The sequence below is a fragment of the Anopheles coluzzii genome, chromosome 2, assembly GCF_943734685.1.
Source record: "Anopheles coluzzii chromosome 2, AcolN3, whole genome shotgun sequence".
Taxonomy (NCBI): domain Eukaryota; kingdom Metazoa; phylum Arthropoda; class Insecta; order Diptera; family Culicidae; genus Anopheles; species Anopheles coluzzii.
Window position 1 is genome coordinate 93,658,789 of NC_064670.1, and position 27,800 is coordinate 93,686,588.

Below are 27,800 nucleotides of genomic sequence, written 5' to 3' on the forward strand. Positions count from 1 at the left end.
GATTTTTCAACCATTCAAATTGGATGCTCCACCTTTACAATTTCCACTCAATCGGTTCCTTTTTCTTCGCCTAAAATAAACGGGATTGCTTCTCCCGGAGCAACGGAAGCCATCGAGACGATGTACCCTTTAGCCAACCCTTTATTAGCTTCGTTCAATCATACGCCACGTGCAGATAGAGCTGTTGATCCGAACAGGTTCATTTCTTGCTTGTACAAAACCCCTCGCTTTAATCTTCACATTATTTGCATCGAAAATAGATTCACGCAATATAGACATTTTTCCGTGTTTGATTGACACTCGTGAAACAAAAAAAGAGTTACACCAGAACAGCAACACGATTAGATAAAGAAGACACTTTCGACACGCCGAACGAGTAAAAATACGCTTCCAAATCGCAACCAGCAGAGGGAAGATTTTTTTTTCCTTTATCTATCATCATCCATGACACTCCACAGAGCAGCATCACTTTCATCAATCTCTATCAAAAGCAAACGCGGGGCAAAACGAGTCGCGAAAGGCGGGGCAAACGGCGCAACATCACACTTTTTTGTGTGTGGCTTTTTTGCAGCTCAACATTATTCGTTTTCACGCTATGTATGCACGTCGATCGTCGCGGAGCAGCGCGGGGCTGGTTCCAATTCACAAGCTACACTTTTTCGATTAATATGAAATCAATGACGTCTGCTGATGCTGTCATGATTGACACCCGGTGCTTGACTTTCCATCGATAATGTGGCTGCACAAATGTTTGCACATCGTGCCTGCCGTGCACCACCCGCCGTCCCGAGGAAAGCATGGGAAGGGGAAACCGTTTTCCAGCAGATTGCACCACACCGTACGGATGCTGCCGAGCTCTCGGAGCTGACGATTACGATGTCGTTTCTACAAATGGTCCAAGATCTTTTATCCTCCTGTCCGCTCCCACTCTTGCACTGGCCGTCTTAGCCTGCGGAACAGTCTGTGAATCATCGAGATCATCCCATCCCATATCGTTGTCTTACAAGCCAGCTATAGCTGCTGCAGGGCGGACGGAACGCATGTGTGGGCTAAGTGTTGAATGGCAAGTTATGTTTCTTGCTATGAATTTTAAAAGCGTCATCACCCGCTTTCTATTCGAGCTGACTCAAGGTGAACAGAACGGACCATCCGGGCAACATACCGGGCGTGAGTTTGTTTTTACGTCGTCCCGCTTCCCTTGCCTGCCCTGAACGATGAATTATTGGTACTAACGAGAACCGGGCCACAAGACCATTCCGGGAAGATATCCTTTACCGACCTTTCAGGTCAAGCTTCTGCCACCCGTACAGGGCGGAACCGTATGCCGGCAGCTAATGCTATGCAAGGTGAGCAATGCAATGCTGTGCACCCTTCTTCGAGCGGGCTACGTAACCTCTGAGTCCTGTGGCCGTGTTCCCCGTACACTTGTAAGTAAAAGTGGCAGGGAGAAGCGCTGAAGAAAAGCACACACACTCAGCAAAGCGTGCACCACGTGAAGGAGGGCAGAAATATCAATTACTTTGTGTACTTCCGGGCTCTGCTGTCGGCGGAGAGCAAAATAGCTCTCTTCCGCCGTCACTCCCACATCGTTCGCATGACAAACTACCCAGTGATGGATTGTATGTTTGCTTGTGTGTGTGGGGGTGTGTGTAAACCCGTCCCGGATCTAAAAGAGATTCCTTTTGCACCCGGGCTTCGGCTCTTGGGCAATGGGTAAGCTTTCGTCGGTAAAAGTGATTGTAAACTGTGCCTGCCCCAAGCCCAAAAGGCGTCGCAACGTGCCGTTGCCTTTAAAGGTGTATCGAGCTATCGAGATGGCATGTTTCGTGAAACCCGTCCGTCGTTGGACGGCGAGATGAAAAGCGGACTCGATTATGATTATCGATCTTAATCCGGTCCGGGCTGGCATGTCCGTCCCGTCCATGGCGGTCCATGGCACACGAGCCTGGGCTGGGCTGGGATGGGGTTTTGTACCCTGCGAGCTGATGAATGAATGAAGACAAGAAGACATTCTTTTGTGCCCTAGGTGGGGCTACGAGATTCTTTACGATAAAAAGGAGCTTACGGCATGCTGGCATCCTTTTCGCAATTCACGGAACAGGTTAGGCAGAGAAGGTAGGCAGTGTGGAGGTTTCTACTAAAGTGAGACAAGAATCGATGTTGGCAAACGAAAGGTTTCTTGCGAATGTTAGAAATTTTTCTTTAATAGAGGCAAGCATTTGGAAAATTTGAAGGGCATTCCTAGAATGTTACAAATAAAGCAATTTGTGTTGGACGAAAGCAGAAGTTTTTTTTGTAAATAACTTAACATATTTAAACATTATTGAAGCAGGGTTTGCGTTAGGTAATTTAATTATAAAATCAACAGAAAGAGTGTTTTAATTATTTAAAAAAATACTATGATATCCCTTTATCAACTTTACAGAAGCAATATTTTAAAGTGCTTTATTACTTACCAAAACAGCACTTACACGTACGACATGAACCTCACATTTAGAATCAACTTTAATTATTTTTCAAATTTTCAATTTTATTCCCATAGAGCTTGCAACCTAATGAAGATCAAAGCAGAAGCAAATTAAAACTTTCTTGCAAACCAAAAAAACCTACACCTTCTAATGCTGCTGCAGAGGTTGGGCTGCTATTACTTTAAATTTTGCGCACCAACCCCAAAACCCATAAACTACCACTTGCAGCGTACCAGAAGCGGTTTTGCTGTGGAAACTTTACCATCAACCGATGTAACCCTTTGAGCGGAAAGTTAATTCGCTTTTCATTTCGCTTTCAAACATATTTCGCCTCCGTACCGGCCTTTCTCATTCCTCCACCTCTCATCCCCATCCCCACGCCCATCCGTATTGTGCTTTTAATTGCTACCACCGGCAGAGATTTCGGGTGCATTGCAAATGAGCTTTGCGTTCCGCAGTTTCGGTTTCCCATCCAATCAGACTTTTCAAGCAGCTGCGCGGAGCTCAAAGCTGCGATGTTCTCATTGCGGTTGCTTTGGCAACGGTTCCCTCATTGCCCGAACTGCACCAACCGGTACCACAAACTGTCACTTGTGTTTGTGTGTGTGTGTTCAGCGTGTTTGTTTTTCCATCTGCTCGAATCACTTCCCTATTTTAGAAAACTCTTTTCGCCAAGGTAATTTGCCAAATTTCCAAGAACTATGCTTCACGTCGGGTCCGTCCGTTTGTTTGCGTCTGGCGAAGGATGCAACTCAGCACCGGCTCAGTTCGCTGGCAGTGCTGTTGCAAGACAAGGGCGGGCAGCATATTTGATGGTGTAACTCTGCTACTTTCCGGGGAGGTGGTGTTATTTGTTGGTTGGCTTTTTTTGTATAGTACCGTTTCACCCGGCATGCTTGCGTCAAACGGTGCACATTGGCACGGTTTGCGGTTGGGAAGTAGTTTTAATTAGCGAAATTAAAATCACACAAATGTGGTACATTTCTCATGGCCAGTTTGTTTAATGTTGTTTTTCAACCAAAACCAGGCTAGAGTGATGCACGTTGCTTCACACTCATTAGTAAAATTAAACTTTTTTTGTGTGGGCTGTTCCAGTTGGAGTTGCAGTTTGAAAACAAACCGTATTGGAAAAATAGTGGAAAAAGACGAACGTTCGTCGTTAAAATTATTCACACTTATCGTATATATTTATAATAATTTCAAAACATGGCTAAACCTTCAACAAACTGAGCAGAACTTTCCCTTCATATGGTAAAACTTTCAATTTTTTATTTCCACCATATAGTTTATCAAGCATCTCGTCCTGGTTAAAATCCCCACTGGTTGACAGGTCCTGTTTCATCAGCGATAAAATTAATGTCGCGCAAGTCGTGTGAAAATGCACCGCTGCTGCAGTGTAAAATGCAATCAGCAGGATTATATTAGATTGCTCTCACGACATAGCAGGATGGGTTTAAGCCATCCTCTTCATTACCTTTTGAGTAGACGTTTAATTCAAGTGAGCAATGGGACGGAGAGAAGCGTAGAGTGAGAGAATGTGATAGAGTGAAAAAACTCATTTTGCGATATTTTTTTTTTGGTAAACTTTAAAATGGCAACTGTGGTGCAGGATTTCCTTACGCATGCAACGCTACAGCGCGCGGTACACGAGAGTTGAAAATAGACGAACGTTCTTCTTTCCTTCCGGACGCTCTGCGCAACGGGAAATCGCATCCTCATTTACAAAACATCCGTGGAATGTGCACGTATTTGTGGGTGGTTGTGAGTGTATTTGTTTGTTTGTGTACGCACACACACACCAAACAGTAGGAATAAAATCAAGGAATGCAATACCAGCAGCATCCCAGAAATGCAGCGATGCAGAAAAAATGATTGGAATGCTGTTTCTCGAACGCTGCAGATGAGGGGAAGAAGCAAACAAAAAAAAAGAGAACAAGAAGCCATAGCATGGGATGGCAGCTGAAAAATAACGTCCTTTTTTGCCGTTTTTTCCATCCATTTGCTTCTTCACAACTTCCACGAAGTACAAATCGCACAACCGAACGTGACCTGTAAGAGGTAAAGCAGGCAATGGTTTAGATCTAGCAGGCAAACAGGGCACGCCGGTGGAGAGAGGAACACACACACAAAAAACGCTTGTAATGCTTCCAAGAGGTGAGTTCATATTCAAATCACTGAGTGAAAGAGCGAAGCAAAGTTCACGTAACGAGATTATCCTGCCCGTGACCGGAAAACGATGTCCGAGCAGTAAGCGCACCCAGGCAGTGTGGCACCAAGTGTGGCTGTCCCTGTTTCGCTTGCGGGACGCTCGTATCACATGAGCAGCTCGGGCTATTAGGGTGGTCTCCATCGATGGAGACGCTTGGTACCTCACACGGTAAATGGAGACGCTTGGTCGCTGTCGCTGCCGGGCGCGATGCTCGTACGACCAGCGCCGCTACCACCACCAGCAGGTTTGGACTTTGGCGGTTGGAATTTGCCCGCGGCTCACGAGTGTGAAAAATGGCTGATGTCGACAGTGATAGATAGGAGAATTTATGATAATTTAATCAATCATTGACTTTTGCGGATGCGAGTTGTTCGCATCACAGGCTAGAGTGTGTTTGTTTGTGTGTGTGTGAGAGAGAGAGGAAGTTTTTGAGTGTTTAGAAGGGTGGCAGTGTGTTCCTTTTCGACGCTCAATTTCCATCCCAAGCGAAAAAGGTGAGCCAAATAAATTTGTTCAAACTCGTGAAATACAATTATTATTGAACAGCGTGAGAATGATTTAAAAAAAAGTTTGGCATGATGTGTTGAGTTCGTTTGTTCTAGTTGTTGGAATTGTTTTTCATTCTCAAATTTTCTCACCATAATAATTTCACCACTTTTGGTAGAACAATGACATCAATGTAGCAAACAAATGCTACATCGAAATATTTAACCATTTCACCAATTCCACGAAATTTGTACAATATTTGTGCCCTTTGTTTGCCCGTTTTTAATCGATTACGGTTCGATTGATTTCACTGCAATCACTTTATTGTGTTCGGAGCACAAAATGGGCTGTAACAAACACATGTAAACCGGTCCAATGAAATGTATTGTCATCGTTCATGTTTGGTGCTCATTAAGATTAAACGATTCATTGAAAACGAATCCCATTCCATCGTTCGGTGCTGTTCTCTCGCTTAAACAATCGTTACGAAAACCGCAGTGAGCAGGGCAATGGCAAGGGAATTTCAAAAATGGCATTAATATAATGTTCAATTTTTATTACATTTCCTTTTTGCTTTGCTATCATTTGTCACCCTATCATAGCACACTCTATCATCTCCGTTCCCTCTCCGCAATCGAACCATTCTCTCCAACCTAGCTTTCCTCACTCTGTCCACTCGATTGCCCAAACTGCAGCTGAAGTGCAGCACTCGATGACATTCGATCGCAATTGTGTGCGGCCACGATTAAACAACTTCGTGTGCACTGTTTGGCCTCACCTCCAGCCCCCGCAGCTAGATCTGTGTTTGTTAGCTGCCTTTGGTTGGAAAGTTAAAGTTCGTTTCCCTTCGTCCCATGAGGGTAGGTTTGCACCCACACACACACACGCGCACACGGGCGTATGAATATCCGGTTTTGCGTGGCCGGTAGTCGTAAAATTGTGTACGCCACGCCACAACAGCAAACAACACCAAGCGTGAGGGGGGGGCTACTGCCGACATGGTAGGATTATATGGTGCCACTGCCCGGGACAGCCATTGACTGATGATGATGGGGTCGTTTACATCAAACCAGCCCGGGTCTGGTAGACGAGACACCGAGTGCAACGAACAGGCGGGCTGCCTACAGCGAATCATCGCTCGGCCACCTCGGGTGATCAATGGCGAGGGAAGTTTGGGATGAGAGGATGAGGGATTTTGACCACCAAAACAGGATCACGATCACGCTTAGGGGATGATTGGACAAAAAATAGTTGTACATGCGAGCGTACTGTGTGGGGCATGAGCTAGAAGCGAGGGTGGATGTTTGGAAAATCGTTTCCAATTGAATCAAGTTCCGTGCCCCACTGCAAGGGGGAATAGCGACAAACCAGAAATTTGATTTTGAATGTAGCAGCAACATGTCAGTCTGGTGGTTAAAGAGAAACGATTATTTTCTGTTTGCTCGAAGTACACGATATCGTAATGCAATCAGGCAGAGATGCACGTAACATGGCAAATTGATTGCAGTTGATTTGATAAAATTGTTACACAAAAAGGCTTATTATATCATGTTACAGTTTTCAGATATCGTCTGATGTACTTAAATATGTGAAATTGCCTTTATATGCATTTGGTACCGATCAAACATAAATGAAAGTAATGCATTCCTCTTTGATTGATCAAATCAGTGAAAAAGTTGATCCTCTACTGAATTGTTCTCAACCATCCAATCATCCAGCAGACTACGAAACTAGTCCACACGAGGTGTCAATTAGATTAGATCAAAACCACCCAACGCCAGGCAAACGATACAGCCAGGGTCAATTACCGATCGATTATTGGTTCGGTCGAGATGCTATGCAGCAGTCGTTCCGTGACACACCCAACGAATCGTCCGTAAATGCTTCCCATACCTAAAATGATCCCGTAGCGGGAAATTGTGTTCCAAGCTCGTGATCCAGTAGAAGACATATACAACGGCGGGGACATGAAGCGAGGGGTCGATGTGATGTGCTGGAAAAGGATAGGGGATGAAGTTAAAGCCATTTGTCGTCTCCCAATCGGCACAAGACATTTCCGGGAATGCAATCGAGTGTAGAACCAATTACCACGTTACGATGAAACGAGCTGGAAAGAAAGATCCATTTCAACCAGCGGAGGAGGACATTAAATTGAGTAGCTTCGCATTTACTTTTTGGGTTTTTTTAGACATCAGCAAGAATAACCAAATTGTGGATAGCAATGGAATACATTGATTATCATTTTTCCGGAAAACACACAGAACAAATTAATAGATTTGAATAAAGATAGAGACCGAGAGAGTGAAGAGTTGCACAAAAAAATAATAGTTAATTCTTATTCATATTTTTTCGTAACAATCTGCTTTTTTTGTTTTCCCGTTATTGATAAAAATGTCTTATGGTGTAGACTACACATTACGTTCAAATGAAATTGAAAACACTGCGAGCAAAATATAAGCAAAATTTTATTCAAACAATATGTATCGTCTTGTGCAGTTGAGAAGGCAAACGATGGACTGTGGAAAACACTCACAGCCACGACGTGTTATTCAAACATCCTGACAAATGGGGTTTTTCCTGCCGATTTTGTTGACTGTACTTTCTAGGCAAACCCCTCAACCCTCCCTCCTTCCAACCTTCAAACCAAATGAATAACAACCTCCTGTCTCGTGCATTTGTGTCAGTGATGCACCCCACTCTTGGCGTGTGTACGATCGTTTGCATCGTAAAATCTCAGCAAGCGATGGACGCTTCCACTAGCATGCCCTCTCATTGGCACACGATGCGATCCAACGCACATGCTCTCACCACACCTACATTTCCCACTCCCGTTGGCACAAGCGCACACACACACACACATCACACACATTTTGCGTCGTAAAGGAATGCAACGATCGATGCACGATCCTCACAGTTCAAGATCATGTCAAATCAAAGTGGGGAGAGAAAGTGAGAAAGTTTGTTTCCCACTTTTATTCTTCGATGATTCAATAGTAAACGGAAGCAAATGCACCCGACCATTTAGCGTTGCTTTCATCACAAGTGTGCGTATGTGTGTGTGTGTGTGTCTGTAAGTGTGTTTATATTCCCGGTTGCATGCATGCAAAAAAAACGAATCAATATTTCCCCATTCCTTGCTCAGTAAATTGACGCCCAGCGCGTCGCCCGCCGCACTATGTCCGTTTTAGTTTCACAGCGGCACGCGAACACTTACACGCTTCGGTTTCAGTTTCATTTACTGCCATTCTCCATCCTCCCTTTTGCGCTCTCGCAACCCGCTCGCCCCCAGTGGCAGGCAAACAGTGCATGTGCAAAATGCAGCCCGAGTAGTGCGCCTGGTTCAGTAATGCGGTATCGTTGTCTCGTTGCAGATCGCGGACGTCGCCACGGTGGAAACGACGGACAGCTCGAGCTACAAACGACTGATATGTAAGTACACCCTTTTTCTCAGCCGTACGTTTTCAATCTTTAATCACAAGCCACAAGTCACATGAATTTACACGATTCAGCAAACCCGCGTTTACGGATTTTTGACAGATTCGGTCGGTCGAACTAATTGGTCGAACGGCCGGGAGGGCGCAAGCGAAAATCGTTCCAATTCGTGCCACCGTGAGTGAGTCAGTGACAGTTATGCAATGATCAGTTCAGCGCCAGTGCCACGCCGATAAATGTCATAATGATTGACCAGTGCAATGGAGATGCAGTCATTTCTTGTGATTATGCGCTTTACCCTTGGGGTGAACCTACATACAACCCGCCTCTCAAAGTGTGTGCGTGTATTTGTGTATTAGTGGTTTAGAGTGTGAGTGGATGTATCATGTATTGTGCACCCGTTGACCGATCCGATGATTTAGTGCGTGCAGTGACACTCTCGCTTTGGCACGGTGCACTATCGTTGCAGCGTTGCATGCATTAGGGGTTTCCCTTGATCTGTCTCGCTTCCGTTCGAAGCACGAGCAGGCACTGCACGAGCGTGAGAGACATGCAAGGGGAAAGGGAATGGTTTATTGTCATTTTTGCCGTCACGGTTACAATTACGATTCGTTTCGCGCCAATGCATTAACATGGGAAAAGGGCAATGAAGATAACGGAGTGAGACAGAGCGATGGAGAGCAGATTTAGAGAGGGACAAGACATACAAGACACAAGCTAATATAGTTGGCGGTGTTACAGTGACAATCGCATCACCGTCAATGGTACTGGGCGGTGATGTAATTGGTAATAATTCATGCTCAAAACGACCGTCGGGGTTGTAACAAGATGCATGTGCACGGTATTCGATTGCACAAAACGATTGTATGTATTTTTTTCTATTACTAGCTTTTCTTGAGCTTTATTTTTCCATTTTTGCAGCAAATTATTCCGTTGAACTTTTGGATATATCGCTCCAAGAATTTACAAACAAATAAACAATAAAAAAGAAATGAGATGAAATTCTTTACTTAAATGAAGCATATTTTTTCCATTCAATTAGATATTCCAGTATGTTAGGTAACATGGAAAAAATACGATTAATGCAAGGTTTTACGGTCATAAAAATAAGAAGAAGATTGTTCCACTGACAGGCTTAAATTTAAGCTTTCTGGCTTAAAATGTAAAATACGCCACTACTAAACTATTACTATCAAAAACAGAGATTGAAACTTGCAAGACACGAAAAAAACTCGTGCCTTATTGTTTTGTAACAGAAAATTACATTTTTTTAAAATAACTGTCAAATGTTGGCAAACATTTCCCGGAAAGCGTTACCCACATTCATTTAATGTATTTATTACCCATAGAAATCAATGGTTTTCCTAATCTATATCTGATTTTAAAGAAACAGAAACGAATAAGATTTTACTTCTATAATTAGAATCAATATGATGAATTAATTGCACGAAAAAAGTAATTTCCTGCCTCAATATGGACAAGTTTTCATTATTTAAATCATAACGTGCATTACCAAAATATTTTCCAGTTGTAATTAGCTAGCCTATTCATAGCCCGCTCGCCCCGCGCTCACACACACAATCAGACGTGATTATATTTAAACCATAAAAGAGAACTAATTTGATCTTACAATCAGCGCTAATTCGCACCATGTTCCATGTTGGCTTCCATCGATGAAGCTCAGGCCCAAATGATTATCGCGAACAGTACACCGAAGTAATATTATTTCTGCTAGTAACAATAAACAGTGCCAGCCTTGGCATTGTCAGCCTCTCATCACTTTTCCTGGAAGCACAGCTAATACCTTCAACGCGCTCCTGCTTCGAGCATTTCTCTAGCCCCAGCCAACCAGCACCGTATGCCCACCAGAGCTGGATCGGCCCAGCCCGGGCCTGGAAGTCGATCTGCACTGGCGGCTGCCAGCTTTCCACCCTGCCAGCGGCCAACCAAACACCGTCTAATAATGCCCACCGGGTATTGTTGGGTGCGTCCTGTACTTTTCCGGCGAACCGTCGGTGTAATAGAGCACCCCGTGCGTTTGTATGAAGCTTTCCGATCGATCCACTTCCCGGAACCGGTCGGGTGTGTGCTGTTTTTGAAGCAAGTGCCGTGATACAATCGTCATCGTACACTTGACAGTACGCACACACAGAGCGAAGGATGTAAAGCGCTTGTAATGCAAACTTTCTACTAAAGGGGGTACAGTTTCAAGTTGTAAGCCAAGGAAAAAACAGACGAATAAAAATCACTCTTTAATTAACACTAATGAATTTTTGCAACAGCAGTCAAAGGTACGAGGCAAACTGCCGCAGGGCTGTCACCATGGGCTCGAGAAAACCAACCTGCTGCTGCTGGTGCTGCTACTTCTCTCCAGCACTTTCCGACCCAGCTCGATGCAATATCATCTTTAGAGGGGAAAAACGGAAAGTAAAAAGCTTGGTGTTTGATTGTTGTTACATTCATTTTCCACATCTCGACGGCTGTGTCTGCACGTTTTGCACGAAACACTCGTTCGAAACACACCGCAGGGCAGGGACATTTAATCTCCGCTAATTAGAAATAGATCTTCCGGGAAATTGTGGTTCAAGCCTGAGGCCCTGTTTGTGGTCGTTGGTCGCTCAATTAAAGCGGCAAAAGTTGTTGCGATTTCAAATATGGCCCTGGTTGTGCTTGTTGCTTAAAGCTTCGCTAGCGTTAGCGTGATTTATCACGACAATCAATAACATAAAACATTCAAAGAAAATTAAGCAGTTTTGGAAATGTTTGTTCTTGACTACCAACAATCAAATCTGCCATTGGACTGTGACCTCTTTTTTGTACCTTAAATCACCCACTGGGCATCTCGTGTCGCTCGTGTGACACGCTCGGTGACGGTGGGCAAAATGGTCAGCCATATAAAACACAGATAGCCCTGGCACGAACTGCTGTTCCACTGTTGCATCGGTAATTTGTTAATCTGTAGCGTAATTATTTTAATTACTCGCCGCACACACTCTCGACACGACCGTCGCGCATCACAGCAAGGTTAGCCGTTGCAGGCCACCAGCAACAGCAGCAGTAGCAGCAGCACAAGCAGCTCCGTCAGACAACGATCACACGCACACACGATCTTGCCTTCCGCTTATGCAAAGTATCGCTCGCTGGAGTTGATTGCTAGGAAGGAACTGCGTCAGTCCCCGATACTGACGCGACCGTAAAAGTGCATAACAATCCCCGGTGACAAAGTGACGATGGCGGGGAAAGGTGAAGTAGGGCGGTCCGTGTTCTGTGGACGTGGAGCGATTTCCGAGTGGGAAATTGAGCGAAACAGCATTGAAAACGGCCAAGGGCGACTGGCAACCGTTTTTAATTCTAGCTGCAGCACGACGATCGATTTAATTTGCTTCTAATTCTAGGCTAATCGCTGGAAAGGCTATGGCCAGCGATTGCATGGTTTTCGTAAAAGCTTTTTTTGTCTTGTTTAAGTATAGCTGGAAATGGCTGCCCTGAAAATAGACAGAATTGCTCTTACTCTTTTCATTAACTGCTATTGCGTATTCAATTAACGAGAAACAAGTGATCTTAATTATCAATTTCCCCATATTTCCTTCGGGGGCAGTATTTGTCAATAAATATAAGCAAAGGAACTTTTTTTCAATCATTACACAATTACACAAGCAATTTAAACATAAAAGAAACAGCTCCTACCAGATCTTCATCATCAACGGGGGTACGGTTTTTGACCCATCTAACCCTCTTTGTTCGGGTACGACCATCGTTATGAGCAGATAATTACACGGTACGCATTTCTAACCTTGCTTGCCGAAAGGAGGAAACTAGTGGCGTAACACTGGCAAGTCCAACGTGTGCAACACTCTCCTCTTGAGACCCAAGCAAAACAAGGCTGCCGGTTCGGGCCGGACAAACTCCGAGCAGGAAATTAACCAATCCAGTGGTGCGTTCGATACTTTGATTGCCACTTTACGAAAGCAGTTTAATTGAGTTTACTACATGTATGCAGTTCGAAGCCGGAAAGGATAAAAGCGGCACAATGGCGTTTCTCAGTGCTCGGTGCACGGTTGTAGCAGTAGCTGTAGTAGTGGTAGGACTGTCAGCATCCAGCATCTGGCGTCGTTTGTTGCCTCGGTTCAGTGTGTTACTTTACCATCCAGTCTTCCCGATTTTGACGAAGCGAGCAACCGAATTCGAATTCATCCCCAAACGTAGGGCAAGGAGCTGGTAGAGTCCTTGGCGACACGGGACAAACGGAAACCGCTCCCATTTGCGTGCGTTTAGCTCCCACGCTTCCTCCCATTCCCAATAGTGCCAATCTTCCATTCCAGCCAGATGGATGGCAAAAGCCTTCGCACAGTCCAGTTGCTATTTTCCGAGCAAAATTCCAGTGCTTGTACCACGTCCCACTTGTGCCTATACCGGGCAACGGTGTACGGCGTGACCAAATTGGTCCAACTGTTTCGTTGTGTGTCTGTATTTGCGCAAAGTCCTTGTGTTGCATTCGCAGCTCTGCAGCTCCCGATCCACAAACGGGAATACACACGGCCACCCTGTTGTGCGGCTGTGCGGTCGTAGTGGTCGGATTTTGGAATTACGATTTCGTGCCCGGTTCCACGAGCGAGGAGATTTATGTACAACTTCAACCAACGGACAGGAATGCCGTTCGGTAAACCGTTTAAATTGGCGAAACAGTTCCATTTGCAATTGGATGTAAATTTTAAAACACTCATCCCATTCGGCTGCAACTGTTACAGCGCTGAATCAGTGCAATCAAATACTGCGAAGCACCATGAGCATTCAAACTAATTATGCAGCAACACAGAGCAAGACAACGAGACAGAAAACGAAGTGCATGAAACATTATGTCACATCCTTTTTCAGCTCTGGAGCCGTGCCAATACGCGGTTTGATAAATCGTCCCATTCGAGGCAAAACCTTCACGGTCCATCTTTCAACGGTCCATTTAGTTAGATGTCATTAAGATGCAGTGAAGTAGGCCGTACTGCTAGTTCTGCCCGACGGCGTGCAGCAAAGTGTCGTGGTTGCTGTAGGTGTCAGTAGATCAGTTTTTGCACCACTGCGCCCTGTACTCCAAAATGGACCAAGAGCACGGCAATTAATCAAAATTATGAAGCACAACAGCAAAAGAAACACTTTCATCAAACCGTCTCAAAAGAGACGCAAACGGAACCGTTAGTAGCGACCACAGCAACGACGTGGCACTGTAATGTGAAGAAAGGTCATTTCACCATGCGGTGTGGGTAAAGTAGTGCGAAATTAATATTTAATTTCGATGCTTCGATTGCTTTTTTAAGGTTTGAGGTTGAGTTATGCAAGAAGTTCACTGTGATCCCTCTCATTAATTTAATTTTAGATAACTCTAGCTGTCACGAGTACTGAGGATTAAGTAGTCCAAAATGACCCAACAAAAAGATTTATTTAAAGTTATAGTTAAAAATATTTAGCTATTTAGCTTAGTATTGGCCTTTTTCATAGTTCCAACCTAACTAGCTCCGACAAAACCCACGGCTTCATAAATCAGATGGAAGCAAATCCCAACCAATTTATCGCTCTCCCCCGAACAGCTCGCTGTATTGCGCAATTGTTGCGCACTATCACCCATCCGTTATCACCTTCAGCACACACTAGAGCGCTAGTTAACGGTGCAAAGCACAACCTTTTGCCTCGCTATCGGAAAATCGATCTATTGGACCAATCGACCCACACACACAGACACACCTTCCGTCTCGCTTTTCCCGCGCTTTCCATTCCACAGCCAATTGCAAAACAGCGCCCATTTCGAACACGAAGCTAGAATAACTTTGCTGGAGCACGTGTCTGGAGCAGGGTGGAAGGCAAGTGTGGGAAGGACAGTCTTTATCAGCGAACCACCCGCTAAGCATACACCGCTGCTAAACAAGTGCTAATCGAAACGGTAGAGAATGTGTGTATGCACTATTTTCTCCACCGTCCTTCCAGCCCCTCCCTCTCCCCTCTATCCCAGCAGCGAGCGGTTTTTGTGTGTATGTTGCGCCTGCTTTGTTTGATTTTGGATCGACCTTGGGCGCTTTCGCCACTGCCAACTAGCTCATCATTGAACTGTCGATGAGGTTCTGTTGGGTTGTGTTTCTCTCCACCTTTCTGCACCCCCCCCCTCCCCCCCGATTTGGTTCAGACATGTCCCCCCTTTCCCCGGGGACGTCAATGTGGAAGCTTTTCCAACTTCCGGCTTGCAAAGTCGATTGGACGGAAACGTAACAAAGCACCCCGGGAGTTTCTTTTTTCTGCCCTGTCTCATGCTCATTCTGTCTCCCGGCACACTTCATACACACACACACTCGCCTTACAATCAAACACCAATTTCCGTTTCCAATGATAAACAAAGCGCCAGCGTGCACGGTGCTTCGCACCATATTGCTAAACGTGCCCGCCTGCGTTTTTTGTTTGTATGTGTCTTGCTTGGCTTTGTTCAGACAAAGGTAGAGTCACGCGATAACGCGCGACACCTAACACGACACCATCATCGATACGGTACGAGTGTTTTCCATCCCCTCAAAAAAAAAGGAAGAAGCAACGAGAGGTGGCTAGGGTAAAGCGCTTTTCCACAAATAAAACGAGAAAGATGGTCAGCAGATACGCACCGGATGGTTCTGTCGCCATTTTCATAACCTTATCTGGGGGTAAATGTTTGCGTAGGAGAACGGTAAATAACTGGTGCATTGGAATGAACTTAAGCTCGCGTTGCCCTCGTCCCACCGAGGTTTGGGTTTGGGGCTTTGGAAATTGAGCAAGCGTTGGAAAATGCTAGAAGCCTACCGCTAGCTAGCGTGGCTGATACGGGGGTTTTCCAAGGATTTTTGGATGTTTTCCGATTTCGTTGGAATTTGTGCCTCGATTAATAGGCTGTTCCTAGCATATTTTTGAATCTATCCCTCAAACTGTTATTGATTATATCCACAAAATGTGTTGAATCGTTTGTTTGACAGATGTTGGGACGATGACAATAATTTGTGGAAACGATTCAAAAATATGTTTAAAAGGGTTGAATTATTAAAAGGGTTTAAAAGGGTTGATAAATTGAATTTGATGAATTATAAAAAAATAGATACATTTTTTTTCGTGCGACGAATTTAACCACATTCGAGAATCATCCACAAATCCTTCAGATAGAACCAAATAACCATGGAAAACCTTGAAATTCACTGCATCCGGTTCGAAGGACCAATTTGATAAACTCGTCGGATTAAAATACAACCAATCATTAATTGAAAGCTCATTTCAAAGTAACAGATGATTTCCTAATCATTCAGCAGCAAAAGGTGAGTCACATTGTTAATTTACATTGCTAATCATCACCCAGCTTATTCCTCACACTGGCGGAGACAATCAGCGCATAATGTCCTCAATTTTCAACACTTACAGTAGCACCTTCTTGACCACCAATTAAGGTGCGCTCAACGAACAGGGCACTCCTTTAGCTTAATTCTACCCGTAAGCTTACCTTAATGCAAACCGTTCTGTCTTGGGGATTGAGAAGATCCCCACGCACTGACCTACACGTGGCAGGTGGAACACTAACCCCCCCCCCCCCCCCTATCCTATCCGCCTCTGTTCTCTAGAGCTTTAATGGAAAAGTTTATTTCGATTGGATTTTCTTCCCACAACGGCACATTCCGTTGTCTGCCGGATGAACCAAGTCCAGCGGAGGTTCCGCCCCATTCCCCGGTACGTGTGAGATGTGGACAAATATTTGCATACTTCCGCTGCTTCAGTGCTTCAGTCCGGAAGAAGAAGGGGGTAGCAATGTAAAGAAGGCTAGTGTAGGTTCGATTTCGCCGAACACATCATCCGGATCCTTTCCGAGTATCACACACACACACAAACCGACCAGTTTGTATCCTTCCTCTTTCCATGTTGTGGATCGGGCATAAACTCACAGAAGAAACAGACACACACGAAGAAGGAACGGCAGCTCGGAACAGTATTAAGTGATTAATGTTATGTTTTTTCCACTTCAATTAAATCGGATCCAAACCGGCCAATACCCAGAGCGAGTGTTTCTGTGTTTGCATACACACACACATACACACACACACACATACACATGTAGATCGTACGTTTGCTGCGATGTCTCCATCTCGGTCCGAAAATGCCCCCAAGGGACCGGTACCGATGCTGCTCCATCCAATCGGATGCTTCGGGAACCGATCCGGATGAACCGCTGAAACCATGTAAACATGTTTGCACGCAGCGTTTTGGTACGGCCGGCTGCTTCCGACGCGCATCCGTGTGTGTGTCTACGTGTATACGCTTCCGTTGTCAACTGGCTGCTGGCACGATCACAGCAGCTCTACTACACGACCGTTGCTACACGACCTCGCACCAAGGCTACCGGAGCCTGCGAGCGGTTCAAAATAAATGTTAAGCTAATTAATTGGCTGCTCGGCCAACGCTGGCTAGCTGGGTGGAACCGGTAGCGCTTGTAAACCTACTGGTGGAAAACAGTGTAAATGTAGGGAACGGGGTCGGTGTAATCAAATGCTTTAGTAGCGATGCAATCGAGCTGTTACGATGGTTCAGCATCAAAGGAAGAGTTGAAATATTGATTGGATTTATCAAACGAAGTTAAAGTATACAAAATTTCATATTAACCTAATAAGATGAGCAGCAACTACAGACACTCTTGAAATATTTGATAAACTATATTATCTTGCTTTGACAAAATTTGCTATTCATTTTCGTTCCACACCCAGCAAGAAAAAGTATTATGCTATTTATGTTTCAACCTTATTTCTAAATTTGATTTCAACCATCGGCCGTCAGGAAGCACTGTGTGTGTGTGTGTGTGTGTGTGTGTGTGTGTGTGTGTGTGTGCCGTTATTAGTTTAAGATGAAAAGGAAATCGATTTCATCCATTCCTACTGGCTTCGACGGCACTGTTGCTTACCGGCAGCCAATCGAAAAACTCTGCGCAGCAACGTTTCCGTGGAAACGTAATCGTTTGGCCGAGGAGGAAACTAATTTCCTATTTTCAACGCCAACTTGGAAGTTGAAAAAAGTCCCACAAACACACACACACACACTTACAGTGAAAGCTTTACGCACAAATACAAAATCGGAGTTTAATTTAATGTGTTTGATTAAAGCAAATGCTGTTGTGTACAGTGTTCCTTGCTTGCGAGACCCACGCCTTGTCCGGACAGTACTGAGCGTATTGAGATAAATTTAACCTAAAATGGCCGCACGAAGCAAGCTGGAAAGGTAAGGCCAAATCGGTCGAATCAATGACGGACTTTGACAATTAAAAAGTTTCCGTACCATTTCTGGTATGTATTTTGTTCGGCCGGTTTTCCTCTCCAGCTGTTCCAGCTCTACCTTTCCGTGTCTGAGCGCTATTTTTGCTGCTCTTGGTGATCAAACTTTCAGCAAGCATCGCGGCCCGGTTGGTGGCTGGAGGCTTGTGCCGAACCGAGCTGAACCACAACCGCTCAATATATCGGGCATATCTTTGATCCATCTCTGCTCTGCTGGCCCGGGAACGGCAATCTAAGTTAACTTATATAAGTTATTTTATATGCGAGCGTGAAACTTTTAATCAATCACAAAACAAGAAATATTGCTTTTTGAAGTACTGTTGATACCTTCGAGCGTAAATAAATTGTATAGTTTAATACTTGGGAAGAAGAAGTAGAAGAAGAATACAACGACGTTGAATACTAGGCGTCGCTATTTTGGCATAATCATCAGAAAAGTCTAACCTGCAATGAAGACCTCCGTTAGCTGCGGGCTTTGGATCATTTCACTTATGCTCAATCGTTCGATTCCCACGCCGGCAGCGCTCACACTAATGCCAAAGTTTGACACTGTAATATCTTTATCCGCTTCTGCTCTTTAATCTGGGAAGAGGCACTAATCTGGGGGCCAAAAAATCGCTTACCATTTTCCCTCGGCGACCCACAGCAAAGTATTGTGAATAACACTTAAAGCAACAAAAAAAAACAAAACACAACACCGAAAAAAGGGGCCGGCTACACAGACGGGGCTGAATATTTTATCCGCAGCACGATAATGCTTCTGGCAAAGTACATCAAACACCCATTTGTGCGAAATATCTATCAGCTCGCTAATTGTGCGGTACGCGCTCGAATCGAAATTTATGGCGCTGGCGCCGGCGTGAGAGGCTGAAGTGATGGCGGATGGATTAAATATGCAACCTGTCGACGCTGGGTGTGAATCGATCGCACAAGATCGCGAGTTTAAACAGGGCGGGAGGGGGGGGGGGGAACTCCGCCGATTGAAGTGGTTGAGCAGGAAGGGAAGAGGGTTCGTTGTCTGTTTTACACTTTAGTGCAGCGATTCTTTTCGACGGCGTCAATTATGGAACGAATTGATTGGATGTACAGTAAATCACAATTAGCGTCAGCGCGCAGTCGTCGTCCGTGAACTCGGCGATTCTAAGTAACCTTTTAATGGAAGCTGATAATAAATAATGATATATTGGTTCGTTGGCTGATATAAACATTGGTTTGAAAGTTGAGATTGGATGTGGAAAGTGAAGATAGATTACTCATTTTAATGCAATAAATTGTCTAACATTGGCTAGTAGCTGATTGAAACAACAAAAGTCTAACATTAGTCTGATATACCAAATCGATGTGGTTTTATATCATGCAGATAACGGAAATTAAAAGTGTCACGACAAAATATTGAACTAATTACATTTACTAAAGTGTAATGCCAATGTCTATTGCGCCTAAAGGTATGCAAAACGTGGTTTATGTGATTAATAAGCAAATTAACAGCTTTAAGCACAACTACAAGCTAAATTTACTCAAAGCTATTTAATTCTTTTTTCATAAAAGCTATTTGATTCTTTACACGTGTTAAGTTTTACATTACCGATAAAGTAAAACAATCACATCTAGCTAAAACACTTACGTAAATGTTAATGTACATGTAAACCTCGCAATATATTGCAAACCATGCAACAGGTGTTCCTCGCTTCCTTCCAATCATTTTTTGATGGAATGCCGGTGTACATTGGGCACTTGCACAACTTCCCATCATATTTGCCCAAAGCACGGACAGCATCAAGGAAATCCCCGTGCCATAATAATCGAACGTACCTGGAGGTGCAACAGTACCGGTGGCGGCAAAAGAGAAAACCACACGAAGCTTCCCGTAAATTAACGTTGGGAATTGTGCACCGAACACTGCTAGCCATTTTTCACACTTTGGGGAATCATTTCAGAGTCCCAGCACGTAATGTCCGTATCTGAAAGGATTACGCAGCTCTTCCGACCGCTGCCGACCAGGACGGGGGACACGCTGATGACACGTGGATTTAAACAGAGCGACTAGAAACGAGATTTGATCCGGTCAGCTCCATTTCGTGTGTGTGTGTTGGTTTTCGTCCAACTCTGTTGCACAATGGAGTGATTAACTTTCTCACAGCTTCTTTCACGTTCCAATGACACGGGATCCTTTGCTTGACTGAGTCATCAAAACACCCTTTTTCGCCGTAGTCACAGAAGGTTCAGGGAGGAGAGAAAGAGAAACTGAGTGAAGAAAAAAAACACAGGGATAATGAGCCGTTTGCTACAAACATAAACACCGTTTACCGTCCGGTTAAGCCTTTGCAGAAAGCCCTCATTAAAAAGGCTTACTGGTATCATAAAAACATTACTCTTGATTGCGACTGCGGCCCGTCGCTCCTTCCTGGATTAGGGCGGCAACAGTAGCGATAAAAAGGGGGATCCGGGTTGGGAAGAAACTGCCACAGAAAAGCCATAAACATTCCATCAATTACTTGCACTGTGACAGTAGTGGTGGTCTTGTGTGCATGTGTGAGTGCACAAGACGAATAGGATAGGATTTTATGCGCGAATAATTTTTAATGTTTATTCTTAAGCCAGGAGGCCAGAGCAGGATATTGCCTGGCTTTTAAAACTGTTCCGCTATCCCTACGGCAACTCTCTCTCTCTCTCTCGGAAGGTGAAATTATCGTATCACAGCAACGACGGCAACGAAGATGTGTCCAGCCTTCACATTCTGCCTTTCTTCACGCGAAATTGATAAAATTGCTAAAGATATCCATAATATAGCCCTCGCCCAGACATAGCATTCCATCGGTGCCACATTTTCTTCGTTGGTTTTAGTTTTGTTTTCATAAATTTTACATTGCCTTAGCTACACCAACACACAGACACACCGTATGGCCGCCCTTCAATGGGTTAATAAACGGTGAGAATTAAACTGGGAAAAGGGAAAGTGTACGAACATTCCAACCCTTGCTACCCTTGCAGGAAGCTTGCGCCGAAAAGGGATTTAATAGACCCCCGTGCACCGTGCCACATAATGGTCCAGTGTTGGCCGTTCCTGTACCTTCCTGTTCCTTTTCAGAGAATGTTGTGAGTACATCCGAATCGGACCTTCTCGTTCATGGGATTTGATCGTCTTCCCATCCCACATTAGGTTAGTTTTGTCCCAACGAACAAGCTGACAAGACGGATTGAGGCAAGTGAAGCCAAGGGACTACTTTTGGAATGTTGACAAGATGAGGGATGCGAATGTGTATCCGGTTGTAGTAAAGAAATAACAAAAAACGACACTCCTAAACACAGGCAGGCAGGTTCATTCTTGCAGTTTAGCTAGCCCGGTTGCAAGCGGATGGGCAAGAATCTTTACCCTCTAGGCTCGTCCCCAACAAAAGGAGATAGCTCGAACCAATGTCCGCAGACCGTCGCAACGGGACGGTATTTTCGTGACGACAATCCTGCACCATCCCAAGCCCGGAATAATGCAAAATGGGCCTCGGCCCGATCCCAATGAAAATGCCGTACCTATGTAGATCACGCCTGAGCAAAAAGGGGGGAGGGGAGGAACCCACGGTGTGATGCCTTTTTGGCAGCTCGCACCGCCTGGAAACTGGAGCCGCATGATCAAAGGGATGCGCACGACGGTACGGTTTCGGGCCGGACCGGTGATGATGAAGTTGTTTGCTCCGGACCTGGCCGGAGCGGGTAGATTCGTATGTGGATCCATTCGGTTTTTGGAATTCATTTATGCATTCTCCGAACGTTGTACGATTGTGGACAGACGTCACGTGTGGTGTTTGCGGTTTGAGGTGAGTTCGGTGTCGGGATGGGTTTCATGGTTTGTGTCACTAGCAAGAAAGTCGCTTTCAGCAAGCAAGCAGTCCTGTTTGCCGGAGCGTAACAAGTTTAATTGATCTTTAAATGGGTGGTGAAATATGTTGCTTGGTAGAAATCCAGCTTAAATTGCATTTTAAATGTAGTGTTCTGCTCACTACATTTAAAATGCAATTGCATTGTTTGAGAAAACATAGTGAGTCGGACGATTCTAGTACGTACTCTTGATAACCTTCATCAATGACCAAACCCTATAAACCTAATTTTAATTTGGAGACATAATTGTTTATCTTCCTTCGGTAAAAGTGTTATGAGATTAGATGCGCCGAAGGATATGCAAAGTATTACATTTGAGAGGTTTAATCATGCTTTTGTACCGATCAAAGTGTATTTTTTTGCATACATTTAGGCGCAAAAGTAAAATTCAAACTTGGAATGATAAAATATATTCTTGCATACATGTAGGCGCTCATAGTAAAGAGCCACTACGTCCAGATCCAAGATTAATGAATTGTCAATTCACTTCACGAATGCTTGAGAAGCAACAGCTCGAATGTTGTATACCTTTCTCATCAGTATCAATCATTGCATAAATTTCCCATTAAAAGCTCCATAAATTTCCAACCAATCGCATTACAATGTAGCAAACTTTATCTTCACATCGGCGTAATTTAATTTTCTTTCCCTTTCACTCATATGCCCTGTAACGCCCCACACTACCATGCGCTTGCTCGTTGCAACCGCGTACTGTACGTTGATTTAATTTGCTTTAAAATGTTCCGATACAAACTACTTTAGTGCAGCTTCCGCCGTGTGGAGCCCGTGCCCGAAAGGAAACAACACGGCTGATAGCACCAATTAACCGAAAATAGTTCCCATGAAGGTACGGGCCCACGTTCCACATTCCACGTTGCAATTCTCGAAGGCCACCACAAAACCCATTAGCGTCAATTAGCGTGTACAGTTCAATTATCAACCGCTTGTACTCTTAGCTATTTTGTTGTCTAATTAATTCACTGTTGTCGTTGTTGCTGTTGTTGTTGTTGTTGTTGTAGTTCGTCGCTCGCGTTCGTCGTGGGCTCTTATCCGACCTGCCGCAGTACTCACACAATTGGGCATCTGCAGTGTACTAAATATGTATACGCTCACTGCTTGCAACCACTACCGGGGTCGGTATGGTAAGGATTCTCGTACTTGCTTTTTTTGTACAAAAGCTCGTATAAAAACCTATCATATTGTTCACCAACCTCCAAAACCACATCAAAGAGTATGGAGAGCAACAAAAAAAAATGCAACAATAAAGCAGAAATCCATTATCATAGGGAGTGTTGGGATGATAGTGCTTACTCTGTGTCCTGTTTTTATAAAAAAAGCGAAATAGATCTGGGATTTGTTAGAGGTTTTACTCGAGGGGGTGATGCATAATTAGATGATAATTTGATTCAAATTGTTTGCTGCTCGGGAAGCTTTGGTCTCTTGCCACACCCGTGACCGTGTATGCTCTCGATCCGTCGGAAAAAAATATACCTGAGCCAAGTGTTTTCGGGGCATTTAGTTGCACTGGGTTAAAGGAACCTTGTGCTCCAATCGAACCGACCGATCAAGGATCAACCACAACAATCCACAGACAGAAAGAGAGAGAAAAAAGATAGAGAGAGAGAGAGAGAAAGAGAGAGAGAGGGAGAGAGTGAGAGAGAGAGAGAGAGAGAGAATTGGGTGGACACAAGCTCACTTTGTTCCTGGCACAAAAAAAGAGTAAACAATGCAAGACTTCCCAAGGAAATCTACGCACAATAGCGTCTGTTTATGGAACAATCGTTTCTTGGCCATCGTCCTCGGTTGTCCGTGGTCGTTATCGTCATAAAAAGCGACCGTTCAATTATTATTCCAACGAACCGTAAAGGAAAAAAGGGCCACGAAACAGCAGCACTACACACAATCGGCACGACCGGGCAATTAATTGGCCCCGTCAGGATGTATCGGTGTGCACTTGGAAAAGGGAGAGTGGAGATCCTCTCCCTTCCCTCCTCGGTACAAACCAAAAAATGTCCCTTCCATCGAGACTGATCGGTTACGAGATTGGAGCAAAGGTAGCTAGGGCAGCCATTGCAACAACGGACGGTAAATGGCGAATGGCGTGGGGCATCGGGTAAAGCAGGACTCCATAAATATCCCTTCATTCAGGCGGAACCGTTTTCGTTCCGTTTCCGTCCTACCAGCCGTGCTTAATGTGTTTCGGTATGTGTATGTGTGTGTTTATGTACGTGTGCTGGCTCCGATTACGAGGTGTATCGTCTGCGTTTGATTGTTGTGCCGTTTTTATGGCCGTTCCCGGAGCAAAACCGGTGGTTAGATAAGTAAATAAATCACTACCACCCACCATCACCGTTTACACTGGTTCGCCCATTTGGGTTTGCGACTGATGAGCTGCTCCGCTTTTTTCGAACGCAAAGGCTTTGCATGTGTAAACAATTCGTTAAAGCGCCTCAATAGTTTTGATTCGAGTTTTTTTTTTTCAATGTACAAATAAAGGCTTACTCCAAGCTCTAAATTCATTCAGATTGTGGTTGTGGCGATGCCGGCAAAGCGCCTGTAGATATGCAAAACGCATTCACTGAATACTGAAGTATCACTTGAGCAAATATACAAAAAAATGCATACCTTCAGGCGCAGTACGCTAAACCGTTAGTAGCAGGCTACATTACTTGTTTTTAATTTCAAACTGAAATTATGAAATACTTATTAGTCAATATGTATGTAAATATTGACTGTTTGTATCTCACATCTTAAATGTTTGTATTAGCATTTTATTTATGATTAATTATCCCCAATAACTTTAAAATTCAATAAAAACAAAATTAAAGCATACATTTAGGCGTTAGTTTTCCTCATGCAATAGAAAATTATTTAAATCACTTACATACATACCCATGTAGTAATTGAGTAAAACATCGATATTGCACAGTTGAAATGATTCGCACATCCTTCAAACTGCACAGTTTTTCCCCCTACAAACAGTCACTAAACAGTTCCGCACTACACTACGGAGCAGCAATCCAAATCCATTGGAGAAATTGCCGTACCTAACCGGAATTAAATTTGCATTCCATCCTTCTCCCCGGCAACTGCCACTTGCAATTTCTCTCACTGCTGGATAAAAAGCAAGTTCGCTCCCTTACTTTCCCGAGTAGATCAGAGCTTACTAGCTGATCCAAACTAATCTAGAGCCAATTAAAAATTTCTCCCATCAACGCAATACACCTTCGACCTCTCCGCACCAATACACACCGCCACAACAGAGCAGAGCCACAAGCCGTCTGCTGCACACGAAACCCAGTAGTAGCAGGTAATGAGATTTGCCTCCGCACTGTAACTTTCTTTCTGCTGGAAGTTTGCAAAACTGCAGCCGCACAACTGGCAGGATGAAACAGGTGAGTGCCACCTGGGAGCGGTTTGGCTCCTGGGACCCGCCACACAAAACTGCCACCTCTTGCTCTTCAACCAATGGTGGCACCAATCCCTTCGGCAGGCAGCCAGGCAAGCAAATGGTACACCCGAGATGCATTATTTTCGGTTACGTTTGTGCATAAAGAAATATCACTTTGGGTCGGGTGGCAGGTGGAACGATAGTATTAACAGAGAGCCCCCCCCCCCCCCCCCGCATCTCCTGCAACTCTCATTTGTGGTTTTGTTTACCCCACCTGCATGCTCATCTGCACGTTTGGAAGGAAATTGTTGCAAAAATACTTTGTTGCACAGAGTTTTCCATTTAGCAATTGTCAGGTACAGGTTTCTGACAGTTTTTGGCTTTTCCGTGCCATCATGCTTCAACCGTGGAGTAGTCGCCAGCAAATAACAAGAGAGCATTGAGATGCGAAACAAAACAGTCACACCAGTCTGTATGTATGTATGTATGTATGTATGTATGTTGCCGTTGCCGTCCATGTCTGCCAGAAGTAACTAAACGACCGTGTACCGACTGTACAGGCGCTACAATGACAACCAGGTCCGGGGTATTGGCAAGATGGAGGTATAGTTCCCGCTCGCTCGCTCCCGCACCATCCAGAAAGGCACAAGGTAAAGATTGTGGTTTCGCCCGGCAGACTTACGCACCCGCAGACTGCCGCTACTTGGGAGTAGAAATTAAATTAGCTTAAGTGGATTTCAGTATCTCTCGAGCTGTCGGCTGCAGGACGCCAAAAACACTGGAAACACACACACACAAAAAGATGAGTCCTCCTTCGTCCTACTGCCCTGCCTCTGTCGAAGTTACAGAAAGAAAAAGCAACCATCTTGCGTCAGGTTTAAACAACAAAATTGTGCCGGGTATTGTGCTGTGTGTCAGTGTGCAATTGTGTTCCGGGGTTTGCCCAGTCCTCGAAAGGCCACGAGAGCGGGGCAAAACGAACTGCCTTCTAATGAAGGACTTTTGTTTGCAAAATTTCCAACTGGAGCTTTAGTGGGTCTAAAACACATCGAGAGAAAGAGAGAGATAGAGAGGGAAAAAGATGCGCAAGCCGACATTGAAAATGAACTCGAAAGCGCCCGAAGCCACAGCAAGAATCAGCCTCCAGGGCGGGCAGCAACAAGAGATTTCCCCCCTCTTGCTAGCAAGCAAAGTTGTTGAACGAAAAGTAGCAAACTTTACCCTTCCGAAACTGGGTGAGTGTGCGTACCTTCGGGAGTTGAAAGCTTGGTTTTTTCCTCGCTCTGTGTTTGTTAAAGAAATGTTTAAAACGCCGTAAAGCATTCGCACGCCGCGCGCGCGATGGGATGGGATTGTCAGGGGATGCAAAATTTCGCTCCGCTGTTTCCGTTGCTAAACTCTTTCCGAAGGCGAGAGCTTTGCTGCACTTCCACCGGATAGTGGCGTGGAAAAAAAAGGATGGGAAAGTTTCGCTGTAACCACTTGAGGAGCGTTTTGCACTTCCTGAATGTTAATGTCAATTAGGAAGGGAGGGAAACGTTGCAGTTCGGTGCAGGGAAACGTTGCGTAGAGAGAATGAGGCGGAGTGAAGCAAAAACAACAAAAGCAACCAACCCGGTTGAATTGAAAACTGTGTTTGTCGAGTTGGTTTGGTTTGGTGGGAATTGCAAAGAAAACACTTAATAAAACTGTGATGAAATGGTAACGCAGGAAACAAAGTTTGAGAGGCAGTTTGCATTCACGAGCGATGAGCGATGAAAGTGTGCACAATTTATGCATTTCAAGCGTTGGCAGAGAGTTGCTGCACAGTCAACGCTAATTGTTCAGAGTGAGTTGAGTGGCATTGAGCCTTTGTGGCAGTAACAAAATAGAAGCTAAATGGAGTGTTTAATGAATTTTATCAATTCTTGGTAATTCTTCCAATGTTGTTACATTTCTCAGGCCTTTCTTTGGCTGCAAACTTCCCTATCACCGACTATTCAAATTCCAGGAAGTATGAATTGGTTTAGCGGGGGAAACTGCTCAACACACATACACCAGCAATTAAATGGCCAACTACTACACTGCTCAACTCATGCACAAACCGTCGCGCAGAGGAGAGGCGTCAAAATGGGCGCAAAATTAACTATCCAATTCATTGACATTGCCGTTGCCGTGCAACCGAGAGGGATCAAGAGAGCCAGTGTGTGCGGTGGAGAGACAGAGAGCGCGCGCGAAAAAGAACAGGAATAGGAACAGTTCGACCCATAATACCATTGCACAGATAACACAATTACATTCATGGGAATTTAATTCCAAACACACCCTCAGGGGGGAAGCTGGAGAGTGGCGTAACGCAGTGCGACCACTAGCGACCACTCGCTGTGCTGGATGGTTCCGGACCGAACGCGACGCGATGATAGAGATTTGATGAGATTTTCATACGAATTCATTTCCATTCCCGGTGCTGCTAGTTTAATGATGGGAGCAATTTTTCTCTTCTTTTCACGGGGCCGCCCCTTCCTGCGCAATAAAATGGAAAGCCCATCGCTAGAATGGCGTGTGAATGGTGGCCGGTGATGGTTCTGCCGTGATTGGTTCGAGTGCGGAATGAGTGCCGGGATTTCGGAATGCGTTCAGCGACGACGAGCCCG

At 44.7% G+C, this 27,800-nt stretch overlaps 1 protein-coding gene across 9 annotated transcripts in view; it reads left to right on the top strand.

Moving 5' to 3' along the window:
- Positions 1-27,800, top strand: part of LOC120952983 (uncharacterized) — a 171,533-nt gene that overhangs the window by 122,847 nt on the left and 20,886 nt on the right. For all 9 annotated transcript variants that reach the window (XM_040372603.2, XM_049607984.1, XM_049607985.1 and 6 more), the window contains one exon: positions 8,535-8,592. In XM_040372603.2, coding sequence (XP_040228537.2) covers positions 8,535-8,592 — 58 coding nt within the window. The remainder of the gene's footprint in view (positions 1-8,534; positions 8,593-27,800) is intronic.